The 21,959-nt window shown below is 38.2% G+C and overlaps 1 protein-coding gene across 2 annotated transcripts in view; it reads right to left on the minus strand.

Annotated features, from left to right (window-relative positions):
• Positions 1-600: 600 nt before the first annotated feature.
• Positions 601-21,959, minus strand: part of LOC307005110 (neuronal pentraxin-2) — a 23,943-nt gene continuing 2,584 nt past the window's right edge. Inside the window, exons 1-6 of one of the 2 annotated variants that reach the window (XM_079624926.1) lie at positions 17,363-17,613; positions 10,565-11,534; positions 6,720-7,176; positions 4,987-5,237; positions 2,840-3,019; positions 601-1,687 (exon numbers count right to left, since the gene is read on the minus strand). In XM_079624926.1, coding sequence (XP_079481052.1) covers positions 1,478-1,687; positions 2,840-3,019; positions 4,987-5,237; positions 6,720-7,176; positions 10,565-11,257 — 1,791 coding nt within the window. In that variant the 5' untranslated portion in view covers positions 11,258-11,534; positions 17,363-17,613 and the 3' untranslated portion in view covers positions 601-1,477. Of the gene's footprint in view, positions 1,688-2,839; positions 3,020-4,986; positions 5,238-6,719; positions 7,177-10,564; positions 11,535-17,362; positions 17,614-21,959 lie in introns of those variants that run through there. The other variant, XM_079624927.1, reaches the window with a different exon arrangement.

The raw sequence follows: 21,959 nt of genomic DNA on the forward strand, positions 1-21,959 counted from the left end.
ACCAATTAAGCATCGTTTAAATGCCACAGCACACCTGAGTATTGTTTCTGACTATGTCCATCCCTTTATGACCACAGTGAACCATCTTCTGATGGCTTCTTCCAGCAGGATAATGCAGGTCACAAAGCTCAAATCATCTCAAACTGGTTTCTTGAACATGACGATGAGTTCACTAAACTCAAACGGCCTCCAGTCTCCAGATCTCAATCCAGTATAGCAGATTTAGGATGTGCTGGAACTGGAGAGTCACATCATGGATGAGCAGCCGACAAATCTGCAGCAAGTGTGTGAAGATATCATGAAAATATGGACCAAAGTCTCTGAGGAATGATTCCAGCACATTGTTGAATCTGTGCCATTAAGAATTAAGGCAGTTCTATGGGTCCAATCTGGTCCTCAATTTTTGGTATAGATGCTGTAAGTGATGGTAGATGGTTGTGAATCTATATTCTATTGCCTTATCGGACACTTAATGTGCTTAATTAGCTTAGTTTCTAATAATAGCAATGAAGACCAACAAAAGACAGGGCTGCTATGTCACTGAGAGGCTTGTGCTGATCGATACTGCAGGACTGAGGAATAGCCTAAAGAATTCAGTTTGGAAATGCAATGAAAATCAACTTCATTTAAAATATTATGCAAAATTTAGAAGCCATGGATTTGCTATTAAAGAAAAATCCCCCAAAAATCAGTCCCTTTTATTGCATTTCAGCTTCCAAATCTCTAAACAAATGAAAACAAGTAAGGCCTAAACAAACAGTAAATGCATAATAAATTCAGATGCACAAACATTACAGTGGAAAATTATATTATTTTGAATCAATAACACATTTACAGTAGATTAATAAATAAACTAAAACAAACTACAACACTTAATGTGAAGCTCAAAACACCAAACGTCTGGACAAGTACAGTACGGTAAAGTACAGTAACATCTGGACAAGTACAGTACGGTAAAGTACAGTAACATCTGGACAAGTACAGTAAAACCAGAACAACATTTACAAACACAACAACAGTGCACGAGGCCTGATCAAATGCTGTCTCTGCAGCGCTGTGTAACTCTCCTCTTTGGTATCGCTGTATCTTTAGATTCTTCTTACAAGAAAACAAATCTTTCAACTTCAACTCACTGCTCAGGTTGAGCCGCGTTTTCTATTTTTTGCACAAACATCTACATTTTTAGTGTCCTCTATGGATTTCTATCCAAGCTATGACAATATGTCATATACTTGCATCAAACATTGAATGACACGGAAGTGCCATTTATAGAATACAAATGGAAAAAGTTCAGTAAGAAAACATTATAAATACAAAAACTCCTGGAGGTCATGGGATCATGCAACTTTCTTATGTAAACAGAAGGCAATGTTTTTGAAGTGGTAATGGATGAATTTGACAAATCACCAGAATGCTTCAAAACAAGCGTATTTTAAAACATTTGTAAATGGATTGTCCTTTTGCCCGGTGATACTCTTTAATGACAGGGGTCAAAGGGGTATTTGGTGACCCCACCATGCAGCTCCACTACTGACTCTGACCAGGCGATGATGTCACCGGTCATGTGACCACCACAGGACGCCAGGCTGTAGACGTCATGTGGCGTGAGAACATGAGACCACATCTGCACGTCCGAGATCTCTCCAACAAACGCCTGCGTCGCATCAAACCGACCACCCAGCGTGTCCTGGGAAAACACGGATGGGAGATTTGGTGATGTTAGATTATCAACACTAAACTGATGCTTCATCTTACTTCGACTTCTTAGCTCTTTATTTGTAAAGTCAACTTCATGAATACAACTTCACTGGCTTATTCATTAGCATGAAGTCTCATATATGACTTTCATTGTTTAAAAGTTCACTTTAGCATACTTTTAAAATGAGTAATAATACACTTTACAGAATATACTTAAGTGTGAACTCAGTGTAATGTTTTTGGACACTTAACTGCATTTTAATAGCAACTTAAAGAAAATGTATTAGCCTATGTACATTTATATTAAATGCAATTAGCTTAACTTTAGAGTGCATTTTTGACATCTTTATATGTAATTTCATAATTACTTCTAATATATGGTTAAATTGTACTGCTGAATGTACCAACAAGCATTTACGGTAAACTAAAATATATTTTAATGAAACTGTCTGTATATATATGTACTTACTATAATACATGTACTTACTATAGTAATAACAGAAAAATAAGCATACATTATAGCAACGGATACACTTTATTTTAAGGTGTCATTGTCACGGAGTAATTATACATTTAATTACTGAGTAATAATAATTAACGACATGTACTTACTTTAGGATTAGGGTTAGTTGCATGTAATTATGCATACTTTACTGTTATTACTATGGTAAGTACATGTAACATATGTAACAAAGACACTGTAAAATAAAGTGTAAATGTAGGTAATTATTAAATAATTACACTGTAACAACGACACTGTAAAATTAAGTGTAACCAAACTATTCATTTGACATTATTACAACGTGCACTTTTTAGTGTGCCAAGAAGCATAGTCCTAAAAGTGTACTCTCTTTAAGTGCACTTTTATTTAATTCATATTATATTATCTGCAAGATCAAGTTTGTAAACATATACTAAGATTTTAAGCACACTTCAAGTGCTCTTTCAATACAAGTGCACTTTTTTTCTCACAGGAGTTTAATTAAGTATCAATTATTTTGCCACAATGCTATAGTGTGGTGGCTGGTTGCCAGGGTGTTGCTATGCAGTTGCTAATGTGTTCTTGGTGTTTGTCTAATGGCTCAAGTCAAAGAAGAAATATGAGTTTAGCTGATTGTATGTTGTGCTTGTATCGCGTTACCTGTTCCTGCCCCAGTATGAAGACCCCGCCAGGTTTGATGGGATGCCAGGGGGAGAGGTTTTCTCCTGACCCCCTCTTCACTCCATCCTGATAGGCTTCCCACAGGCCGTCTCGTGTTGACCACGTCACACACACATGGTGCCATTTACCATCACTCAGCGAGAGGGGTAAAGCAACAGCCTGTGAACCCGAGGCAAGATAATGTCCTCTATTAAACACACAATTCTCTCGATAAACACTTTATTTTCAGTTGTGTTCCTCTATTTCACCCTTTGCAACTCAAGAGCCCGTTTCAAAGACAATGTTAAGTCTAAAATGAAAATAACCTAACATTAACTTCTTGTTTATTGAACAGTTGTTTGAAATCGGGAAACCAGCACTCTATATCCTGTCATAAATATTAAAAACAAGTATATTTTTTCCTCATATCTTGAATATTGGGGTCATTTTATTTCATGTAGGTGGCCTTTTTGCCCCTAGCCCCCCCGTTAATCTCCATGATGGCGGGGCAAGCCGAGGCCCCTTCTGTTGCGAGTGAAACATAGCAAAGGCCACTACTGATTTCACCATATGTCCTTCATTTGTCTATTTTAAAAATCCTTAAGAAATGTGAAATGGGGTCCCTCCCTTTTGGAATTTATTTCATAATTAACCCCAATGATAAAAATGGGATTACAAGAATATCCTCTAAGATTCAAATAAGATCCTACTGGATAAACTGAAATTCCTACAGGATTTTCTGATTCTTATTTAATACCTAGATATTATAGAATAATATTTAACTGAGCCGTCTAACTGGACAGTTAATGGAAATCACAGGAATTTTAAAACCCCAAAATATTTTCTTTCAATTTGTTTGGTCATCACACTAGTCATATTCAACACGGCTGTCACTCCTACACAGAGTTACAACCACATTTGACAACTCAATTAACTCCAGTACTGACAAAACTAGTTGTTAAATCCATAGTTCACCCAAAAAGGAAAATCATTTACTCGCCCTCAAGTTGTTCCAAACCTGTATGAGTTTATTTCTTCTGCTGAACACAAAAGAAGATATACTGAAGAATATGGGTAACCAAACAGTTGATGGACCCCATTGACTTCCATAGTTTGGATTACAAAAAATACTATGTAAGTCAGTGGTGTCCATCTACTGTTTGGATACCCATATTCTTCAATATATCTTCTTTTCAGCAGAACAAAGAAATTCATACAGGTTTGGAAAAACCTGAGGGTGAGAAAATGATGACAGAATTTAAATTTTTGGGTGAACAAAGTGTTGCCAGATAATGATACTTTTTTTGGTCACAAATACTTCATTTGAAATAAACAGCTTCAACAAACATATTGAACTCTCAGTATGCATGTTTCTTGTTTAAAGCAGGGAGATTGCTATGATCAGATAGTTTCTATGGTTATTATGTCAGAAGTGACTCCTATTTTGCTTACAATATTTATGTGGTTGTCATTCTCAAAAATTATGATTGTGGCCTGTGGATTCTATAAAATAAAATTAATGTTATACTTTGTCCAGAAGTTTGGGATGAGTACGAGTTTTTCTTGAAAGACATTTAGCAATGATGCATTAAATTGATCAAAGGTGATATTTATAATGTTACAAAAGATTTCTATTTCTAAAAACCCAGTCAGCAACATAGTATCAGCCCAGATCCGGCCCATATCTGATTCGCGTTGAATCCACATGTACCAGATGTGGCCCGGATCTGGCCGACAATGTTGCTGTCTGGGAAATGCTGTTCTTTTGAAATTTCTTTTCATGAAAAACAAATGTCACCGTTTCCACACAAAAAACAAAAAAAAACTTTTCAACATTGATAATAATCAGAAATGTTTCTTTAGCAGCAAATCATCATATTAGAATGATTTCTGAAGGATCATGTGACACTGAAGACTGGAGTAATGATGCTGAAAACTCAGCTTTGATCAGATAAATAAATTACATTTTACAATATATTCAAATAGAAAACAGCTTTTTTCATAGTAATATTTCACAATATTACTGTTTTTACTGTATTTCTGATCAAATAAATGCAGCATTGGTGAGCATAAGGGACTGACCGAGTTATGTGCACATTCCTTCAGATCTCCTTCATCTCATTCTTGTCTCGCTCTCTTTCACTCACTTTGTCATCGACGAGCAGCTCCATCGGGTTGTTGCCCCACTCGATGAGCACCAGCTCGTTGGCCTGGCCGGGAACAGAGTAGGAGAAGGGCGTTCCGAGTCCAGGCCCGATTCCAGCCTTCATCCACAAACACAGCGTGAAGGAGAAGATCTCGTGCAGCAGAGTGCGCTTCACACGACCGTACATGTAGTTGGTCCGCATGGGGAAGCCCACCTGGAAAGCTTCAGTGGATTTGCTGTTCTTTCTAGAACCTGTGGAATTGATAATCAGTGTCAAGTTTTGCATTGAGTGTGATTGATTTGATTTTTCTTCTGGTCAGACGGGATGCATTTTCAATTCCCGACAGTAGATGCTAAACTGCTAAAACTGCTTGTAATTGAATTGATACTGTTATAATTTTAAGTCTAATGTTTATACATTGCAGGTCAACAGTTTTACTAGCTATTGTTGTCCTCGACATTGGCTGCAACCGAAAACTGAAAAATGCGGCCTGTATCCAAGGCATCAAGACACGTCCGAATCCAATGTTAGCTTCACTTGCTATCTCCTGAGATACTTTCATCTGATCGATTTTTTAATGCAGCATAGATGTATCCTTCACTGCCATTTAATATCCCACAATCCTGTGCTTTTCATTCTGTGACAGATGTGCTAATAAATAAAGAAGGTGTTGGAAAGTTGCGGTTGGTGGTCAGTTAGTGTGTAAATGTGTGTTTTTGCACTTTTGATGTAATTTCTAGTGAGAAACTACTGTTGTAGTAATTCAATATTCACTTAGTTATCACCAAAGCTTTCTCTATTTTGGATTAAACAGTTTTTAAACAGATTTTGGATCATTAAACAGTTATGCTGCCTGAGTCTATCCAAAATCAGTTTCGTGAGATACCTTCATTCGCCTAAGCTTTCGGACTCAGCCATAGTCAGTGCAATGCAGTCGCCAATCTTGTTTTACAGCTTTTATTTTCAACGTTGCAAGCAGCCTAGTAAAAAATGCGCGACACTACAACTTAAAAATTAGGAAATTCAATTTATCCAGTAGGATCTAATCTTAGAGGATTCTCTTGTAATCCCATTTGTATCATCGGTTTGAAAAAGTAGTAGTTAGTCAAGTCTTACTTTTCAGATTCAAATTATCTTAAGATAATTTTTATGAAGCTCGTTTTAAAAAGTTACAACCAGTCTTGAAGAAAAAATTAGGTGACAACTTTTAAGGCTCGTCTAACTAGTTTATGCAGACGGCCAATGGATTAAGATGGAATGAAAATGAAACAAATTTCTGATATATTTAAATATTTAAATGTGTTCAAAATGTTTGACATTTTATCTTATTACCTCGGGGCCTGTAAACTGTATAATACATTTATAGTCAATAATTGAATTGTAAAAAATGCAATTCAGTTAATTTTGAGCAAATATTTTTTGGTATTTGTAACGTTCATTTTAAATGAATTACACTACTTCTACATTGTCTAAATATCGACATAAAAATTTCAATAATGACATTCAAATATTCCCCCTCTGATTTTTTTCGCACCCTGATTAGCGGTGGTCTACCAATCCTAATCATCTTGATCAAGGTGTTTTTACAGCTCCATCATCCAGCTGATGAACAATCTAGAACAGCTAAGGACCAAAACTGGCCAAGCTTAAGTTGTATTTAGCTGTATTCTCCAGCAGGGTCATCTAAATGCTCAAAGACAGAAGCAACTAGCGTTCTTTTACCGCGCTCTTACCAGTGTCAGTAAGCCTGTGCTGCAGTTGACTCAGAACTGTGTCGAGTTTGCTGTGCACTCCAACCTGTGCTTCTCTGTGACCTTGCAGGTTATAAGACGGCCTCTCGAAGCCATGTTCAGAAACCTCATTGTCATGGTGACCGTTGTCATGGCTGTTGTCATTATGGTGATCGGTGTCATGATGATCATCATCATGGTGATCACTGTGGTGGCTCTCATCGTGAGGATCATCGTGATCGTCGTGGCTGTCATGGTCTCTGTCGTCATGGCTGTCCTCATGATGGCTGTGGTCGTGATCGTCGACATGGTGACCGTCATCATCATCACCCTCGTGGTCACTGTGACTGGCACCGATTAGTGATGAAGAATGGTGATGCATCTGTTGTTCTAGAGCGTTGATCTTCCTCTGCAGGAGATCTTTCAGTGAACTCGCGTAGCTGGTGGAAGTGTTTCTTGTCTGTAAACACAATCACAGCAGTCTAAGCAAAGGTCTGCACAGTTGCTGTACTATATGCTTCTGATGTTGGTAACTGCTCAAAACACCTCACCAAATATAATATTTTAATTAACAGGATGACTTTCATTACCCTAATGAAACACGCTCCCACAGCAATGTTTAAAAGCGAGACAAACAGTGTCCCATCAGTTTCATTTCACTTTGACAGGCAGGTCAAAAATGGTCACACATTGGTTGTTTTCTGTCATTTTTGACTGGAGTGTAAGAGTGTAACAGTAAGAGTGTTTTGCTGTTTAATTTAAGAGTGCAACTTGCACAACGTTCTTGAATGAATAATTTATTACATTTTCACGCCCGTAAACATGACAAGGAACAAAACGAACTGTGATTGGTTGCGTTACATGTCAGTCAAACATCCTCTTGGGCGGTCCTTGGCCAATGAAGGCTGCGATTGAGTTCAGACCTTCTGCCGTCAGTCTGAAGTTTGGGCAACGCGAGACTATTGAAGGTGTTGCATTTTCTGTAGCAATACACTAATATAAAGTAGTAACAATAAAGTTATAAACTTCTTTTAAGATGTAGGTTATTTGGATCCTATTTAGATCAAAATCGTGTAATGATAATAATGGCCAGTAGATGTCTGTGTCAACAAGGGTTAAAGCAAGGATTAGTAGAGCCAGGGAGGAAAAGAGGGAGGAGCCAGGGAGTGACCAAGAGCAGTGCCAAGACAAAGGCCCATGGCCGAAACGATGGAGAGAGGAGCCAAGAGCTTGGCCAACTGAGGTGGAGCCGGGAGGGAAGACCCAGGGTGTCACCGATGGACTAGGCAGAACACAGGCTTGCAGAACCATGGTGGAGACAGGGGCTCGGCAGACCGGGGCAGACTCAATTGGAGTGAGGACAACAGTGGAGCCGGAGGGAAGGAAAAGAGCCCAGTGGAGCTGAAGGGGGACATCAGGAAGGAGGTGTAGCCAGAGGCCTGGAAGTCTGTGGCACAACCAGGGTGATGACTGACCAAGGCAGAGCTGGAGGGGCTGGGAAGCCCGGCAGAGCCTTGGAGATGCTGAACCACGGTGGAGCTGAGGGAGCGTGAAGCCAAGGTGGAGCCAAGGCAGCATGGAGCCAAGATGGAGTCCAGGGCTCGGGGGTATTCTAGCTAGGGGATTTTTACACTGAGGCAAAGCTGAAGGCCAAGGAGCCAAAAGCAAATCCAAGTAGCTGGGTGGTTCCACCGAAGGAGCAGCAAAGGGGCTGAAGGGAGCCAGTGGAGGTGGGGCAGGAACTGGATGGAGTTGTCAGAGGAAGAGGGAGAGGGAGAGGCTGGGGGGAACCAGTGGCGACAAAAGAGACTTGAGGCTGGGAGGGACCAGCTGCGACGAAGGAGACTTGAGGCTGGGAGGGACCAGCTGCGACGAAGGAGACTTGAGGCTGGGAGGGACCAGCTGCGACGAAGGAGACTTGAGGCTGGGAGGGACCAGCAGCGACAAGGAAAACTTGAGGTTGGGCAGGACCAGTGGCAACAAAGGAGACTTGAGATTGGGAGGGACCAGCGGCGACAAAGGAAACTTGATGCTGGTTGACGAAGGAGATTTGGAGCTGGATGGGACCAGCAGCAGAGACTGGGCTTGAAAGTAGGCTGGGAATCCAGGACTTCACATGAGAAGGGGCAGACTTTAGGGCTGGGAGGATGACTAATGGAACTCTCCACGAAAACCATCTCAACCAGAGATGACCATGGATACTAGCTCACACAACCTGGTCAGATGGTTCCAGGCTCAGGCTCTAGGTCTGCACTGGGCTCTAGTTTGCTGTCCCTGAAGGTCGAGAGTGCAGGTTCGGGCTCCGGGAGAGAAACTAAGGCTCCTGGGTGAACATTGGGGCCGGCTCACACACCTGGCCAGACTTGGCTTGCTCTCTAGGTCTGTGGTAGGCTCAGGCTTTAGGTCCTTGGCAAGCATTGGCAGTTGCTCTGGATTTGTGTCAGGTGTGTGGAGGAGTGGGGAAGGACTAGGGAGGAATTCCGAGACAGGTGGGCTCACTGGAACAAGGATAGGTGGTAACAGGATGATGGAAGTGGGCTGAGTAGGCTGTAGCTAAGCTGGTATCTCCCGCTGGCAACAGTTTAAAAAGATGGTCATCTAGCCCACTCCAGAAACTTGTCTTGCCACCACCAGGTGGCTGAGCTGAACTCCTCCACGTAGTCTTCTAGGGGATGGCCATCTTGAGCAAGGGAGAGGAGGTCTTCGGGGATAATGGGGGAAGGGACTACTGCTAGATCCATATTTTTGGTCCGTTCTTCTGTCAGCAAGGGTTGCAGCAAGGATAAGTTGACGCAGACGTTAGGTACAGCAGTATATTTTAATAACAATAAATCAAAAATCAAAACGCGCAGGAAATACAGGAAAACGCAGGGGATGAAGCAAACAATATTACCAACGAGAATGGACAAAGAACAACTAAAACTGAGTGCTATAAATACAGAGGGTAACTGAGGTGGAAAACAAGAAACAGGTGGGGACTAATCAATCAACTAATGAGTAACCATGACAACAAGTGGAATGCGGGAACATAGAGAACAAAGAAAACCAGAAAATGCAAACATAAACCTAATAGTCTGAAGTGTAAAAATTATTGATTTTATGTTTAAAAGTTATACATTTGGATACTTATTTAGACATAAGTTTAGGACATCATCTGAGGAAATCATCGTGGGAAAACCCCACGCCCAAGCAGATGAGTAATGACAGTATTTTCTCTAAAAAGAACATAGTGTCATGGTTCAGCTGAGATCAGTTCAGTGTTTGTTCAGGTCCATTCAATAACTGTGTACAAATAAGAATCAAATAAGAAATGGAGAAGAAAACCTTGGTAGAAACCAGGCTCAGTCGGGGATCAGTTTTCCAAACGAAATTATGAATTTTGCCTGATGCCTCAGAAAACAATTTATAAGATCATCAAATTTTATTCTCTAGTTCTTCTAAAAAAAATCACCATACTGAAGCTTCAAAGAAACCCATAGACTGATCTGAAGAACCTGTAATGTAACGTCAATAGCTTTTATAATCTCCAAAGGTTTCAAGGTTGCTCCATTGCTCAAAATGAACCAACATAATCAAGCATTCAACAGCACTGCAGTATAAATATATTATAAAAATATTATCAATTTGACAGCTCTTACACGATAAAAGCTAAATTGAGCTGAATTATTGTCAGCTGTAGAGCTGCTTTATAGCTGAATTTAATGTTTTATAACTGATACCCTTTCCAACATCTACACTAAGATAAAACATTAAACCAAATTGAGCTATTTTGCTGTTTATTACTGAGGCTGCTTTGAAACAATCTGTATTGATAAAGTGCTGTATAAATAAATGTGACTTGACTCTACCTGCAGGTTCTCTAGCCGCTCCTTTAGGGACTGAAGCATCCTGCTCATCTGCTCCGGCGTAGACGAGGGTGAAGGAATCTCCCCTGTGACATGCTTCTCGCTCAATGAGGCTTTCCCGGGATGATGTCCCCCGACCCCGTCCCCATAGTGACCCAGCTCCATTCCATGACTGCCGTGGTGACCATCGGGCGGCGCCCACCCAAGGTGTGCAGTGTCGTGTGCTGTCGGGTAGGCGTGGTGGGCGTGGTGAGCCAGGTGTGTAGGTTTGTGGTGTGGGTGGTCGTCATGGCTGCCCTTGCCGCGGTTGAAGCCCTCACACAGGTTCAGTTTGGCGGTGAGCTCTCGGATAGTCTCCCTCTGGTCCAGGATAGTTTCTTTCTGCTGCACCAAACTCTCCCGCAGGTGCAGGATTGTCGCTTTTGCCTCCTCGGGCATTCCCCACCAGCTGTTGCTGGTCCCGCTAGGTCCGCTGTGGTGTCCGGGACTGGGGCCACCTGGGCCGCCTGTCGTGGGGAAACACCCAGGATCGGCGTCAGCGGAAATGGGGGTACAAATGAAACGAGGATGAGGGTTGTAGTCCGAACCTGGCATTCCAGTCCCAGCGCATACGGAAAGACAGATGGCATAGAAGAAGAAGAACAGGGAAATACGTTCACCCATCCTGAGTCCTACTGTGGAGCTTGTTGGATGCATATTTGTTGAATGAAATGTTTGAGAATGTGGGATAGCAACACAATGTTGTTGTTTTGCACAGCAGTACAATGAAAATAAAGTCTTTATCCTGAACAGGATTCCACTTGTATCTACCCTCGTCTTCTAAATCCTGTAAAACTGTCTCTTGCTGCTTACTGTGTCTTTTCAAGCCTCCTCCTCCTCTCCAAGGTCATCAGCCGTTCAGAGACCATGTGAATTTACCAGTAATCCGTCCGATGATCCTTCTCTTGGCTCTTCAGAGCAGCTCATCTAAAGCCTGGAAAAAGAAAATAAAGAAAACTCTTGTCATTCCTGATGAGTCTAAGTTTTTGGAAGACTAATTTTTTGTCTTTAAACCTTGAAATCCAAACTCTCTCAGTTCAACGGAACTAATCAGCCATCCTTTAAAAAATAAAAATGTAGGACTTTGTCTGCAGTTCAATACATTAATAGTATGTACTTGAAGAATAACCCATTTCTCAACTGTTGATGTAATTCATTCTGTACAGTATGAAGGAGTGTGGTATATATATATATAGTCCCGGACATTTTACAGCCATTCCTTTGTGAAAAAGAAGTACACTTTAGCATACTATTAAAAGGGCTACTTATTACTGAAATAATATACTTTAAAAGTATATACTTAAGCAGGGCTCCAAACTGCGACTAAAATGGTCGCATTTGCGACCAAATATATTTATTTGCGAGTGAAATTTCTGCCAAGGTCGCCATTGGCGACAATACAAATTTACTCCCTTTGATTGTAAAATCTGCATCATACATGCATGTTTTATAACCAGTAGCCTATCGCTTCATTTGTTTTGTTAACGTCATGAAATGAGACGCTTTGTGTGAACTGAGTGAAAGCGCCAAAATATGAGCGGGTAAAACGAATGTCACCTTTCGCGTCAGAAAAAAAAAATGTCAAAGCGAAAAATATTGGACTTCTTCAAGCAATCCTCATCTCTGTCAATCACCAGCACGCATGACACACCTCTGCTAACAAAAAATATGCGATATTTTAAATGCGTCATTCTGTTCATAGAACGCTCCATATGAAAGTTTTTTTTTTTTTTTTTTGCAATGCCAATCTAGCGCTGACTCCATGACGAGCCAATAATCAGAGTTGTTCCCTGCACCGCACAGCTTAGTTTCTAGATGTAGAAACTAAAATGTTTTGCCGGACTGGACAAAAGCGAAGCGAACTGGACGAGATGAGACAGAGTGTGGCTGTGCGCGAGCAATAGTGCGCGAGAGAGACCGATAAGGGTGTCTGCGCGCGAGAGACTTCAAATAACAAGAGACCTTTCAAATAACAACTACAGAATTTTATTAACTGACATCGGGATCCCGCTTACATGGCTACCTTCCAAATAAATCAATAATTTGACACAAAATATTGATTTAAAAACGATTGTATTGCTTCCGTGTCCATGACAACGCTCTGTTTTTCATGGCAACTGTGTCTTATCAAGAAATAACATACTGCATTCTACATTAGAATTTAACCAAGCCATGTAATAATAGGTAATAATAATAATAACAGAAGATAATATCTCTAGTCTATCCTAATAATTATTATAAATACAATGTATATAAAATATAAATACAATTTAAAATATTAATAAATTATTTATTTTTATTTATTCTGGAGAAGCACTGAATTTTGGTGAATAAGAGGACCCATTTTATTTTGATACACATTAGCAGGAGATGTAGCACAATATGAATGTAAAAAGCAGTTATAATTAGCCTATGTGACAAATCAACAAATAATTTTGGCCAAAATCGTGCAGCCCTACTGAGGTATGATCACGAGACACAACATTTTTTTTGTGACTTTTGTTCAAGAGCGGGCAAAGAAATAGCAGGGAAAACGGAGTTCATTACAGGAACTAACCATTTCAAAAAAGAGACTGTGAGAAAACACAGGGACAGTAACAAGCATAAAAATGCACGCAATCACATAGGCTAATCGCGAAGAATGCTCCACAGACTGCACCGTTAGCACGTGCAGTTTCTCGTGCATGCGAGCTGCGGGAATTTATTATTTATTATATAAAAAAAAAATTTGGACTGTATATAGTTCATAAGTCGGAAGTGACATTCAGTTCCCAAATAAGCTTCAGTTCCCAGAACATTCACAAGATGAAAATGCTGAAACTGTAAGAAGAGGAGAGACATGCACACAACAGGGTGACTAAAAGTAAATGCATTATTATGTGGCTCTTAAAAAAATTATTTGGCGCCTGTTTTTTCCCCCTATAGGAGCCAATGGCTCCTTACTTGATTTTTTTGTTTGGAGCCCTGTTAAGTGTAAACTTAATGTGTTTTTGGACACTCATTTCATGTTAACTGCAATTCAATGAAAATGTATTATCACATCATTAAAGTGTTCTGTCGAATCTACTGACAATAATTTATGGGAAACTAAAAAAACACTTTAATGTCATTTTTATTGAAACTTGTATGTCTTGTATTTCACTTGTAAGTGTTTAAATATATTTGTAATTACAGATTTGCAATGATTAAGCTGCATTTAGTACATTATCAAATACACTACAGTACTTTACATGCGCTTTAGTACAGTATGTTAGTCAACACATTTAATACAATTTAATACAATTAAGGGTTATGACCCTTATGACCTATGACATAACTGCAATTGAAATTTACACAATTTACTGTTTTGTTAACCACAAGGATCAACGTTATAAATGCCACAGCAACATTTTTCTACCATGGCTCAGTATATGCATCATACCGTCCAGCCCGACTACTGTTTTCTTCATAAAAATAAAGGCAACAGCTATAACTGATGTGGTTTGACAGCCTGATGCCACAAGAAATCCATTATAAGATCCTCAAAGAACGTTTTATTCTCTAGTTCTTCTAAAAATCCCCATACTGAAGCTTCAAAGAACCCCAGAAACGTATAGACTGATTAGAAGAACCTGTAATGTAAAATCAAGAGCTTTTATAATCACCAAACAAGATTTCAAGGTTGCTCTATTTGAGTGCTGCAAATAACCACCGAAGAACGTTTCGTTTGGGATGATCAGTTTAAGTTGTTTGGAATTAATACAGGACAAACATTTCCGCCCGCACAAGTGGATGTGTGTACGTCAGAATCCCTCCTAATGAAGATAACTCAAGAAAAGAGTCGTCATCAAGGGTCTACAGAGGATTAGCATGTGATCGTGTCTGTTTGAGAGAGTCTCTGTATACTGTCTCTTCTGCTGAACCATTAATTGGATTAATTAAGTGCTTGGGCTGATAGCTGGCAGGGAGGAGGCTGGACTGAGTATCATAGTGTCCAGAACTTAAAGAAGAACACGGCTTGAAGGGAGCTTGAGCTTAACTAATGAATTTATCGCAATGTTCAGTGCATACAGTATATGCAATTTAAAATCAAACTGAGAAATTTAAAATTTGCAATTTAAAATCAAACCTTTTTTTTTTTTTATCCAGCTGGATAATTTCCATAATGACCAACGGAATCTACCAAGAGCAGCACAAATTAGCATCTGGTTTAAGACATGCTTTTCTTGGGTGGTAAATAATGTCGCAAATACCAGTAAATTGACTGGCGCAAACCTTAGTAAATCACCTTGCATGTTTCAAAAATACTCTCCTTCAAACTGTTTCAGTTTGCGTCTGAAATGGAAACTCCTACAAGTGTATGTGCAATAAGTTCAGCAATAAACATAACCCTTTCCAGCCTTTTCAGCGCTCATTTTACACAGCGTGTCTTTAGTAAATCCTGACAGTAGTTTTTTTAACGCCAAAAGAGGGTTTTTCCGCTAGAGCAAGCTGTTAGTAATATATGTAAACAAAACATATGGGAAATTCTAGAAACATTACATTTTATTAATAATCAATGTTTTAAACGGTTGTATTTCATTTATATTATAATTAGTCTTTTTAAAGTCTTTGAATTGCACTCAAGTAAATTCCTCTTACTGTCATTGCAATTCCTAATCCAATTCAACATCATGTTGAGTGTGGGCAATTCAAATCAAATCAATTCCTTCTTAAAAAATTAAAAGGGAACCAAATTTAAAAGGGTTCTGAATTTTGAACCCTGAATGACATATATTCTGTACTGGACTGACTGATCCTGGACTGTCCATCCCACTGTCTACAGGGCATTTTGTCCAATCAGCAGAGACCATCATAACATTTTCCCTGCTAACCGATGCACATCTTTCCAGTTACCAGACAACTCGCTTAAAGCTTTTGTGGATTTTGCCTGTGGTTTGACTAGAGCAGCCGTGGTTTTTCCTGAGGGTGTAGTCTGTCGGCTCAGTATTGCTTCATGTTATGGGTTTGTGTTGGATTCTGCTATCAGAAACACAACCTTGATGAAACCATAAAGAAACCAAAGTGCCTTTGTGCCTCAAAACTAAACAATATCAATAATAACAGTTTCCCCACTCATATACAGCAAGGATATCTTACTAATTAAATGACATTGAGATTGAGACCCCTCTCACACAGGTCGTGTGCTTGCGTGCCGTGAACGTTTGTGTGCGATAAGATCATGCGTGTCATAAGCTTAGAAAGCAAGACAGATGGCAGCAGTTGAGAACAGCGTGAAGCCGTTTCCCCCAGTCTCTCCCAATCCTCACTTCATCTCGGTTTATCTTCCAGTCTAAATCCACTTGATTAGCCTGATTGTCAGGTTCGAATGAAGGCAGAACTTTAAGTCAGAGAGACACCATTCAAATGTAATGCGCCGTCTGCTGAATCCATGAAATAGTATTAAACAACCTCTAGTCTAGTAAAGAACCATCTGGATCTTCATCCGAACAACTGGCTGAGCAAAACAGTGGCCGGTTTAGTCATTTAGTAACCCAACATTATAAAATGCCATATTTACTGTGAAATATGTCATCTTTCATTCAAATATCACTGAAGTATTGCTCAGATATTTTAAAGCATATACAATTCTACGATACATTTATTATAGCACAAATAAAATCATCCCTGTCTTAAAAAGAGCACTTATTACAGAAATAATATACTTTAAAACAATATTAAGAATCCGGAAACATTACATTGTTTGCTCTTTATTACATGTTAATTACAATAAGATGAAAATACACCTTATTTTAATGTGTCTTTGTTACAGTTTTAAGTACGGAGTGGTGCACTTAAGTGGCCTTTTATTTCATTCATATTATTTTATCTGCAGTTTTTTTTTTTTTTTTTTTTTTTAAACATAGGCTACTTTTAAGATTTAAAGTAGGCCTACACTACAAGTGCACATTCAGTAAAATTAAGCGCACTTCTTATTCCATTAATTCCAGTCCTTAAACACAGTGTTCATCTCAATGTCCACCAACAAAACTGTGCACTCTAAAAAATGCTGGGTTATTTTAACCCAATTTTGGGTCAAATATGGACAAAAACTCAAACGTTGGATCAAAAATGCAATAAAAATGTTTTACCCAATGGCTGGGTTTGTCCATATTTGACCCAATATTGGGTTAAAACAACCCAGCATTTTTTAGAGTGTGGTAACTTAACAAAAAGACAAAGATCCGGGAAGCTGTTTGAAGGAGATCCCGTATTAACATTACCAACAAAAGCCAGGAATACAGTTATGACTATCTTGGCAAATGCTTATATGGGCAAAAATGTACATATGTGTCAGTAACCCAAATGTTTGTAATCATTAACTCCTCAATCATAACCTCAACTAAACAGCTGCACAAGAGCATAATTCATATAGAAAACAGCTGAAGAGTTTTAACACAAACAAAAAATCAGTTTATCAAATGAATGAATCATAAACTCTCTGAAAATAAGCCGCTAAACAATCAAATCTGCAAAGAAGAAAAAGGCAGATTAAAGTTCTCAAAGAACTGCATGTGATAAATAATGCCATATATAATGGCAGCCGTATAGCACTCCTACAGACACTGCTCATGAAATGTAAGTATAATATAAACAGACACACGGAGAACTGGAGGACGTCCATCAATGTCACTCACACTCCAGTAACACACATTAAGCTCTCAGTAAAACTCGGTAATCTCCTCATTACCTGAGCTATCTAGATTTATGATATCCAGAAACGATCTAGTAACGGAGACTTACAGTAACGGTACAGTTGCTGTCAGCTCATTTGTCTGGATGCGTGGACTCCTGCAGGTCTCTGTCCGCCCGTCCTGTCACTATATGTCCTGTACTAGTCAAACTCAGTCACCAAACAGCTTGAGCAGGACTTAATCCAGTCTCTTTAACACCGCCTCCCCTCCGTTTCTCTCCTCCTCCTCCTCTTTACTTCCACCTCCACTTAACAGTCTCCTTTCTTCTGTCACTCCTGTTGCTCAACAGCAATTCAAATCAGTTTTGTCCTGTGCTCATGGACAACCTAAAGGCCTCAAGACCCTGGCCTGCAGTTAGCAATTCATGACAGTTTCAGTGAAGAAGTGTTTGGGATGTGCTACCAAGACCTTTAGATTTGACACGTGTTGTTGTCTTGGAAGTTTTTTACATGATATATATATATATACAGCAGGATTGAAAAGCACTAGTGAAAATCTTTTTCTTTTTTTTCATAACAAATTACATTATTATCATGACAATTTCAGTGAAGAGTTTAATTGCAAAATTGACATGAGTTAAAAAAAACATCTTGATTTGATACATCAGGTTTATATGGCTCATTTGATATAGTGAGAATATAGAGCACATACTCGAGGAGGAAAAACTATTTTATTCAAAGAAAAAAATATGCAATTTGAGACAGATCAAAAAGAAAAATGAAAGTAATGTACTGAGATCTTTAGAGCAGTATAGCAGACTACCTACATACAATCGTATAAATATCAGTTGTCAGTGACTATATCTTCCAATTAGGGCTGTTAAATTAATCGCATCCAAAATAAAAGTTTATGTTTACATAATAAATGTGTGTACTGTGTATAATTATTTTATATATTTAAATACACACACATGCTTGTATATATTTAAGAAATATTTGCATGTATATACTGTATATAGATTTATATATAATTTATATTATATTTAAATTATAAATATTTTATATATAAATAACACATTTTTCATAAATATATACATGAACGTGTGTGTATTTGTATATACAAAATAATTATACACAGTACACACACAAAGTCTTAGTAAGATGATATTTAAATGCATAGTGTTATGATCAAATCTCTGTAGTTATAAAACATAAAATGCAATACAATGATTGAGAGATGAACAAATAAACGTTCCTGATGGATCATATTTGACACTCACATTTTAACATGATTTTCTTTTCTTTTTTAAATGTTGTATGTTGTAATCAAATAAAGTTGATTCAGTCCAGTAAGTTTTGCTTTTGAAGTTTTTGCTTTGAGTTATTCTTACATTTACAGATAAAAATCAGATTTCACAGCAAATAGACACGTGAACCATGAGCTGAAGGAGGACGTTTTTACACTAAAAGGCTTTTAACTTGCTAAACAAGTCGGCTATAAATATCAATCAGATGACAGAGGGGAGGTAGTGGTCGATTGTGTGCAAAGTGTTGGTCGTTCTCTTTGTTCATTTGCATGTGCACGTGCTGGAAACTCCTCAGACGGTGACATTAGAAGGCCATGTTGAGCCACAAGCTGTCATAGGTCTTAACAAGATAACCAGCCTGATTAAAGTCTGAGCAGAGATCCAGCACAGCAGCCACAGAGACAGATGGACACGTATTGAGGTCAGGGGGAATAGGCCATGCACAAAGCAGAACGACTGAGGGAAGGGTGATCGGCTCGGACTTTGGTAGAAAGAAAAAAGAAAGAAAGAAAAGAATGTGTTGTCTAATTATATGTGAAGAAAGGATGATATGAGAGACATGAAACTAGCACAGCAATGCGGGGAATCGCTTTATCAACTATATAAAGCCACCATGAAAACAAAATGGAAGTTTTAAGTGGAATATTGCAGTATTTATTATAAATTATTTATATGTGCACATAATATATATTTTTTAATTCATCTGCCCTTGTAATTTTTAATTAAAATAACTTCCCCTCCCTTCTGCAGTGACGTCTCTTCTCTGATGATGAGGGCGGGGCAACCTGTCACTCACATGAGATCGACCAATAGCAAACCACAACCATCCAATCACTTCCCCGCGGACAAAAATCAAGTCCCGCCCTACATTTGTTCTTGTTTGAGAAGCAGTTTCACTTGGATATATACGGCACAATAGGGAAGAAAAGACTATCACTACTTCTGTTTCATGTCGACCTTATACGCAAAAGTTACTTATAGTTAGTAGAATGTCTATCACAATAAAGTGTAACCTAAAATTAGCAACTGAAACCTCTCAGAAACAGAGAAGACAAAAGGTAAATTCGAATGACATAAGATACGTATCATGATCATTCAGGTCAGTTCACTTGTCTGTTGCTGTATGTGTGTCAGCTCCACAGTTTCCAGGAATAAAGAAATCTGCTCGGCACACAGCCAGAGGTCAAAGGTCAGCTCGCCTGTCCAAGAGTTACTTGTAGAAAACAACTTGGCTGGACTTTATTTTACAGTCCTGTTCCCCACATACTACGTACTTAGTAATTGCATTAACTGGGTAAAAAAAAACTAAACCTACACCTTATATTAACCAGTACTTTCTTGGGACAGAACATTGTGACATTTTAATTGAGTAATTGTATTATTCTGGTGGTTGTCGTTGTATTTTAAGGTACTGAACGGATTTGACACGATTGCTCAGTTTAAAATTGTTCATCGTCTTCATTGGTCTAAGCACAGATTGGCTAAGTAAGTTTAAAAAGTGCAGACCCTACATGTGACCGATGTAAACAAGCTCCTGCTACTTTATATCATATGTTTTGATCATGTCCGAAATTGCTAGAAAACTGGGGCTCAATTTTTGAGACCTTTTCTAAAATGTTGGGTAAATGCTCCAGCCACGTCGACAGCAATATTTGGAGTTGTTAGTCAAGATTATAATCTGAGCAGATCCCGGTCTGATGTTTCTGCTTTCTGTTCACTTCTTGCCAGAAAGCTAATTTTGTACAAACGGAAAGACTCTTCGCCTCCAACAGGACATTGGATTAAAGATGTGATGTGTAAAAGGGTCAAATAAGAGATTTTTTCTGACCTTTGTGGAGAACACTTCTGCTAAAGAATTATTCTGAATGTACATGTTTGTATATTATTATTGTGTTTTTATTTTATTATATTATTATTATTTAACTGGTCTGACTGTTACATGGGGTTGGGGGGGGGGGGGGGGTCCTTATCTGTTATTCTGTTATATTCTTGGTTCTTAAATGCTTTGATGTATAATGTATATTTGTCTTATTCTTTTAGTAAATATAAAAATAAAACATTGAAGGAAAGTACTAAACGGATTTATGTTGTTCAAGTAATTTGGTAAGTTAACATTTAATTTAATCATTTAATGATCTTTTGACGATAACAAACACAGCTTTTTACCAAAAGTGTAATATTTGCGCAGTGTATAAAATATCTCTGTTTGCTCTACAATGCGCAGCCTGTATAAAATGATAGTAAAAACTGTTCAGAAGTTTGCAGTCGATATGACTTTTTTTTTAAGTCTCTTATGCTCACCAAGTCTGCATTTTATTTCATAAAAAGTACAGTAAAATAGTGAAATATTTTTACAATTAAAATAACTGTTTTCTGTTATACATATTTTAAAATTTTAATTTATTTCTTGGATTCAAAGCTGAATTTTCAGCATCGCTACTCCAGTCTTCAGTCACATGATCCTTCTGAAATCATTCTGATATGATGATTTGCACATTTCTGATTAGTATCAATGTTGAAAACAGTTGTGCTGCTTCATATTTTTGTGGAAAGTGATTCTTTTTTCTGAGGATTCTTTGATGAATAGAAAGTTTGAAATATATATATTTTTTTTTGTAAAAATGTAAAAGTCGTTATTATCACTTTGGATCACTTTAATGCAACCTTGTATGCATTTCTTTGGTAACACTTTATTTAGATGGTCCACTTTAGACACTCTACTTACTATAAGTAACTTTGCAACTACATGTCAACTAACTCTCATTAGAGTATCAGTAGACTGTTAGGTGTTAGGGTTAGAGTTAGTAGAATAAGTTGACGTGTAGTTGCAAAGTTACTATTGGCGCCGGCCCGCCGGCGGGCCCGCGGCCATTATATATTTTAAACAGTAATATCCTATACTAAACCTAAACCAATCTTGACAAACTATATATCATTTGAAAGCTTAAAATCTCTAGTTTTCATTTGTGGTGACTGATTTTTAAAATACATTACAGAGGAGCCGCAATTTATCAATTTGCAACAAGAATATTTTCATACTCCTAAGGCGTGTTCAGACCTTTATTTTGAAATAGTGATGAACATGAAAAATCATGAAAGAATGGTAGAAACCTCAGTTTGTTTTCATGCCAAGAGTTCAAAAGATAGCATCCATTCAATTGTTTTAGAAAAAAAGGTCTGAAAATGTTTTAAATATAAATAAAAAAATTATAGATTTACCATTTGTGATTCACCATTCGTGGCAGCGAGCTATAATGCACATACGTGTTCTTTTTGTGTTTCTTAGAGGTTGAATTCATTTAAAAATCTGCCAAACTTCCAACACTACTTCTGAATAGGATTTCTACTTCATAAATTGTATAAAAATTGTAAAAATAATGGTTCAGATCCCTCAAACAAC

The sequence above is a fragment of the Phoxinus phoxinus genome (genome assembly GCF_949152265.1).
Source record: "Phoxinus phoxinus genome assembly, chromosome: 10".
Lineage (NCBI taxonomy): Eukaryota > Metazoa > Chordata > Actinopteri > Cypriniformes > Leuciscidae > Phoxinus > Phoxinus phoxinus.